This window comes from Hemitrygon akajei, chromosome 7 (genome assembly GCF_048418815.1).
Source record: "Hemitrygon akajei chromosome 7, sHemAka1.3, whole genome shotgun sequence".
Classification (NCBI taxonomy): domain Eukaryota; kingdom Metazoa; phylum Chordata; class Chondrichthyes; order Myliobatiformes; family Dasyatidae; genus Hemitrygon; species Hemitrygon akajei.
This window is the reverse complement of record NC_133130.1, coordinates 23,746,598-23,752,597: the sequence shown is the minus strand read 5'-3', so window position 1 is coordinate 23,752,597 and position 6,000 is coordinate 23,746,598. Positions and strand designations below refer to the sequence as shown.

At 44.8% G+C, this 6,000-nt stretch overlaps 1 protein-coding gene across 3 annotated transcripts in view; it reads left to right on the top strand.

Moving 5' to 3' along the window:
* Positions 1 to 2,496: 2,496 nt before the first annotated feature.
* The window catches only part of crim1 (cysteine rich transmembrane BMP regulator 1 (chordin-like)), a 262,049-nt gene continuing 258,545 nt past the window's right edge, over positions 2,497 to 6,000 (top strand). For all 3 annotated transcript variants that reach the window (XM_073050510.1, XM_073050511.1, XM_073050509.1), the window contains exon 1: positions 2,497 to 3,325. In XM_073050510.1, coding sequence (XP_072906611.1) covers positions 3,013 to 3,325 — 313 coding nt within the window. In that variant the 5' untranslated portion in view covers positions 2,497 to 3,012. The remainder of the gene's footprint in view (positions 3,326 to 6,000) is intronic.

The window sequence follows — 6,000 nt, the reverse complement described above, 5'->3', positions numbered from 1 at the left end:
GTACCTTCTGCCTGATGGCACTGAGTGTCTGCCAGAGTGTCCTGGGTGATGGCACTCTCTGATGATGGATGCTGCTTTCTGATGGCAGAGTCTCATGTAGATGTGCTCAATGGTTGGGAGGGCGGACTATACCCGTGACATACTGGACCAAATCCAATACATTTTGTAGGATTTTAAACAAGTAAATGTTTAATAATCACATAAAGAATCTAATATTAACTTACATAGACATTTATATATATTTGCATCTAGCTCTTATACCATCCGGAAGGACAAAGGTCTAGACAAATGGGAATACCACCACCTGCAGGCTCATAGCATCATCATTACCAAACTGTCTCTGGCTGTAAATCAGGAACTGGCATTGTAGGGGAATCATCACCACAAGACTCCCCACCAACTTCTCCAGAACAGGGGAAAGTAGCAACAGCTGACCTTGGGAGTGGTATTCACATCCCAAGAAAGTGTATCATAAACACAAGAGGTTCTGTGGATGCTGACAATCCAGAGTAACACACACAAAATGGTGGAGGAACTCGGCAGGTCAGGTAGCATCTATGGAGAGGAATAAACAGTTGAGGTTTCAGGCCGAGACTCTTCATCAGGACTGGAAAGGAAGGGGGAAGAAGCCACAATAAAGTGAGGAGGAACAGGGGAAGGAGTAGAAGCTGGCAAGTGATAATTGAAGCCAACAGAGGGGGAAGGTAGGTCGGAGATGAAGTGAGAAAGCTGGGAGGTGATTGGTGGAAAAGGTAAAGGGCTGAAGAAGGAAGAATTTGATAGGAAAGGCAAGTGGACCATGGGAAAAAGGGAAGGAGGTGGGGCACCAGAAAATGGTACCGGGTGGGTGGGGAGAAGGGTAATTGTGGAGCCAGAATGGGGAATTGAAAAAGATAGGGGGGTATGGGAGTGGGGAAAAATTGCCAGAAGTTAGAGAAATCAGTGTGATAGAACGTGTATAATAGATTCATGTCCATCTCTACTCAGGTTCACTGTAACTTTAATCTGCCACTTTAGATGGCGAAGTTCAAGCTTTAAGAAATAAAAGTCACCAGGTACTACCCAGAGATTCATTTCCTTACGGGCACTCGCTGTAGATACAAAGAAACACAATAGAAGAAATTTAAAACTAAGTTCAGCAAAATGCAAAAGACAAAAAAATGTGCAAATACAAAAAGGAAAACAATAAACAAACCACCGAACAAATAAATAATAACATTGAGAACACGAGTTACAGAGTCCTTGGAAGTGAGCACATGGGTTGTGGAGTCAGTTCAGTTCAGTGTTGGGGTGAGTGAAGTGAGCGCAATGCAGATTAATTTTCTCTCCTTTATTTGATGGAGACGGGCAGTGTTGGTGCAATATCCCTCTGAATTGACAATTGCGTTCCAAGGTCACCACAGTGCCAGGCTAATTTTCTTTCATGTTCCCGAACAGAACTGCAAAGGATTCCTTCCCTGCTCGCAGGTTGCTCTGGAGACTTCCCTTTAAGTCTGGGGACTGTTGCAGGAACACTGTCCTTTTCCAGTTCGGCACCTACTGGAAGTAAGATTAACTAAAGCCTCACGTGGGAAAAGTATTTGAGTAACCCCATTGGAATGTTGCACAGAAAATTCTTTCTTACCTCATCTACTCATGCTATTTGTGGGGCATTTTTATTCGGACCAGGGGGATGGGACGGGGGAAGGGACATAATCATTTGGTGGATTTCAAGTATTTAAAATTCTTGGCAGATTTAAGGAGTAAAACTGCATGTTTCTTAAGTTCTTTCTTGCACAGGTCATACAGTTACTTCCTGTAATTTTAAGTGAGTCACCACCCCCACTCCCCCATCTTGCCACTGAAGTGCATCCAGTCGCCAAATATTGCATTCATTTTGGAAGCCTGGTATAAATGTCAAAAGATCTGGTTCTACTCGGGTGCGAAATGTTTTAAATCTAAACATGTCCGTCCGGCGAAGAAACGCAACTCTTGTACAAGTCTTTTATCGGTGCCGTGGGAAGTGAACTCTTTTTAATACGTGTTTATTAATCTGATGTCTGCAGGATGCGCCCCTGCTTGTGTCTCGCTTGGTTACCTGAGAAAGAAGTGGGTTCTGAAAGGTGCCCTTTGCAAGAATCCAACGGTACCCGCAAGTCTTCGCATCTTATGCGTGCATTTTACTTACGAGTTTTTAAAAGAAAATACACACGGGATTGCAAGAAATATGCGAGGGAAGGGAGGAGAAAAAGAGAGGGGAGAATTTGAAGCGGATTCCTCGCTCTGCCCGTGTAACAATGTATGGAATGCGCGCACGCGCACTGCGCGGCCCGGGTTGGGCGGGACCTGCCGGCCGAGCCATTGGAAAAGAGCAGGAAGAGACGGGGTGGGCGGGGTCTCGGGGTCACGTCACAATAGCGGCGTGGGTGGATTGACGAGCGTGCGGGCGAGCTGATTGGCTGGAAGGGGCCAGTGTGTATGTCCATGTGTGTTGCGGATCGAGCGCCGCTCACTTCGCTCCGAGGCGTGCGATCAGCTAAAGCGCTCGTGTGACAGGCAGCCCACAGCTTCAGAGGTGGGGGGAAAGAAGCGAACCTTGTTCATCTTTCAGCAGAAGAACCGCTGAGGAAGAAGAAGAAAAAAGCAAAGAAGATTTTGGAATTAACGGCGACAGTAGTAGAGAGAACAAAAAAAAATTACAGAAGTTTAAGAAGCATTAGTGGCCAGGGCGAGAAGAGGAAAAAAATAAAGAAGCCGGCTCAACTTTGCTGGTCCTTAACCAGGAAGAAACTTTTTTTGGGGGGGTGGGGGTAATCCCGTTTCCTTTTCCTTTCGCACAGTGCTGTCTAATATATAAGGGCTTGCCTTTGCAACTGAGGACAGTCGTCTCACCCAGCGTCCAGTTACAAGTTTTTCTTTCAACTTTGGCTGTGATTTTTATTTTACTGCGTTTTTTGAGAGGGGAGAAGAAATATTTTTTTCCTGAGGGGGGGGAAACAGTTTAAAACCGATTCACGCCGAAAAGTGGTGGAAATGGCCCCTTCGTGGATGTACCTGGCGGTGAGGTTTTTGGGAGTTCTGCACCTTATTAATTTATTGGCTCAGAGTGGTCGGGCTCTTGTGTGCTTGCCCTGCGATGAATCCAAATGCGAGGAGCCAAGGAATTGTTCGGGGAGTATACTGATGGGCTTCTGCGGCTGCTGCGCGACCTGCGCTAAGCAGCAGAACGAAACTTGCGGCGGCGTCTACGGGGTGTACGGCACTTGCGATCTCGGCCTCCACTGCGTTATCAGACCTCCGTTCAGCGGCGGCTCCATCACTGGCTACGAAGTTGGGATCTGCCAAGGTAGGATGTTGTGCAGCGCCGACTTTTTAACATGGCGCGACGTAACTTCAAAGTTAACTCCAGTAACTGCTGGCGTGTTCGGTGGGAGAGAAAGGGAAGTATCCTCGGGGGTTCTGTATAAAAAGATTCACTATGCTCTTAATGCTACACCGCCCGCACCCTATTCAGGCCGATCCGCGGACCCCGTGTTGTCCTAGGTACAAACTAATGCACCTTTCTGCAGCTTTTATGATAATTATCCTATGCTTACTGATTCCAATTTTGCATTGACGTGATGCTGCTGACCCGGGATTCCTTGTTTAAAAATGTGTAGATAATGGTTCACCTCCCTTCCCCGATTCACGGGATTTGGGGGTAAAGGAGCAACGATTTATGTTTTTGATATTGTTGCTAACAGATTCCTTTCTGTTTCTGGACCCGGAGCTGCTCAGCTCGGCTTCTTCGCTAACTGTGGACTGTTGGAGGGTTTTTTTTACTGGAATGTATGCTATGTCTGCATAGTGGATCGGATCCCAGATTTGGAAGCCACACTGTGTGCCTCAAGGAAGGGTCTGAACGATAGAGTCAGTACGAGCTGGCGAGTGGCCTCACTCTCCGCTCGCTTTACGAACCGCAGAATAGTCCTGTGTGGATTAAAAATACGCACCGGGAACTTGTCATCGCAACTTTCGCCCATTCTGTTGGCGTCGAGCGTACGAGTCTGTGTCTTTATGTGTATTAAAAAATGCATCGTTCCAGATGTGTACCCTATGCTAGGCACTCGATGTGGCATTGATTAGTATCTTTGGAGCTGTTGTTCCTAATTGACCGGGATACAGTTTACAGTTAGCGTAGCATCAGTGCTGACTCGCTCTGGACCCGAGGTTTGCAAATGAGAAAGGGTGACTTGAAATGCAGGGTCCTTTTTTTTTAACTGGAAACTTTATTGAATAAAATTGGCTAGAGAAGCAAAAACATAAATGTCAGCCAATTTTTCCCCAATACTGTATATTGGAAACACTTACATTTTCCAAATCTGGCATCAGTGTGATCCGACGATTTTACTCAGTCAGCAAAGTTCTTTTATGTAAAAAAAAAAACTTTTATCGATAGGACTGCAGTTGAAAAAATACTGCAATGTCTGAGGCTCCCCACCCCGTTAATTCTCACTATTATTTTTTTTCCCTGTGGAGGAACTTGCGGACACGACGTGTGCTCTTTCAATCTTGAAAGAGAGGCGGCAGTAGTGAGTCGTCCGAAAGAAATTCTCACGAATCAACAAACGAAACAATCACTGAATTCAAAATTTCTTCTCCCGGAGCTTAAATTTGTCGCTGACACTTGCCCCGTCTGAGTATAATCGAGGTTAGCATCTGTTAAAGGGACGGGAGTGGGAGCTATGAGAAGTGTGTTTTTGTATAAAGTTAACAATTTTTGGCATTGGGCACAGGGATTTTCTTCCAAGTTCCTCAGCAGCAGAATGTTTCCCTTTTTCATTTCTTATCCTGGAAGTTTAGAGCCCTTCGCCCGTTCTCCTTCCTATCCCAAGGATTTCCTTTATAGTGCCGGAGGGAACTTCTCGGGCGCAGCTCCAAGCAAATGATATAGCAAAACAAGATATCACGAGGGAAAGTAGATTCAGCTAAGCTGAAACACAAACATGATCCGCGTTCCCTCGCTTTTAAACAAAACAATGCGTTTTATTTTCCGGCTGAGCTTTGGGTCGAAACTCCAGGACATAAGATGACAGAGGCAGGCTTGTTAGTGATGATGTCTCTCATGTTCCCCATTGCCTCAGCAAATTGGACGAGTTAGTTGAGGAAGGCACTTGTGGATTATAACACTCTCCCGTGTTAGGGATGTTGTGGCTGCCCTCAACATCTTTGAGGTTAGGGCAGAGAAAGAGCACTCTTCCGGTACATTGACCTCAGCTGATGTAACGACCTGAAATCAGATCAAACCAGTTTATCAATTGCTGTGGTAGTGTAGTGGTTAAGCTAAAGGGCTACGAATTCAGACCCCTGGGCAACTGAGGCAAACTCAAGTTCAAATCCCACCCTAGCTGTTAGGGAATTAAAGATTAAATTAACTATGAACTTAACTTTGCTCTAAATCTCTGATTTGGCTGCCTGTGAAATGACCTACGAGAGTCATACTGACCAGTGGTATTTGACCAGCCAACTTGGCATGACAGCTTACCCCTCTGGGGTAGGTGTCCCAGTCTCATTCCTCTCAAAAGAGGTAGGATTATTGTAAGAACAAGTAAAAGAATATAATGACAACAAGATGTATAATGTATATCTATCTGCAGTCTTTCTGTAAGAGAAAAAGTTCAAAGTTATCATCAACCTATGTAGATGTTTCCATATTTTACCCCTGAGCTTAATTTACTTGTAAAGAAATCAATGAAAAACTACACACCAAAGAGTGACAAACAGCCAAAGAGGATGAACTGTGCAAATGCAGTAGTAATAACAATAATAATAATAGTTATCACCACTCACTTTGATAATTGCAAAGTATTACAGAAGACCAGAAAGGACACTGTCAGGATATGAAAGGATGTAAAGAGCAACTGATACTAGAGTCTGTAATTCTAAATCAAGCCCAGTGGAAAAGCAGAAATCTTTCATGTTGTTACATTGACTACCAAAGATCATACTCATGGTTAATAGAAGTTCTTAACTACACTCAAT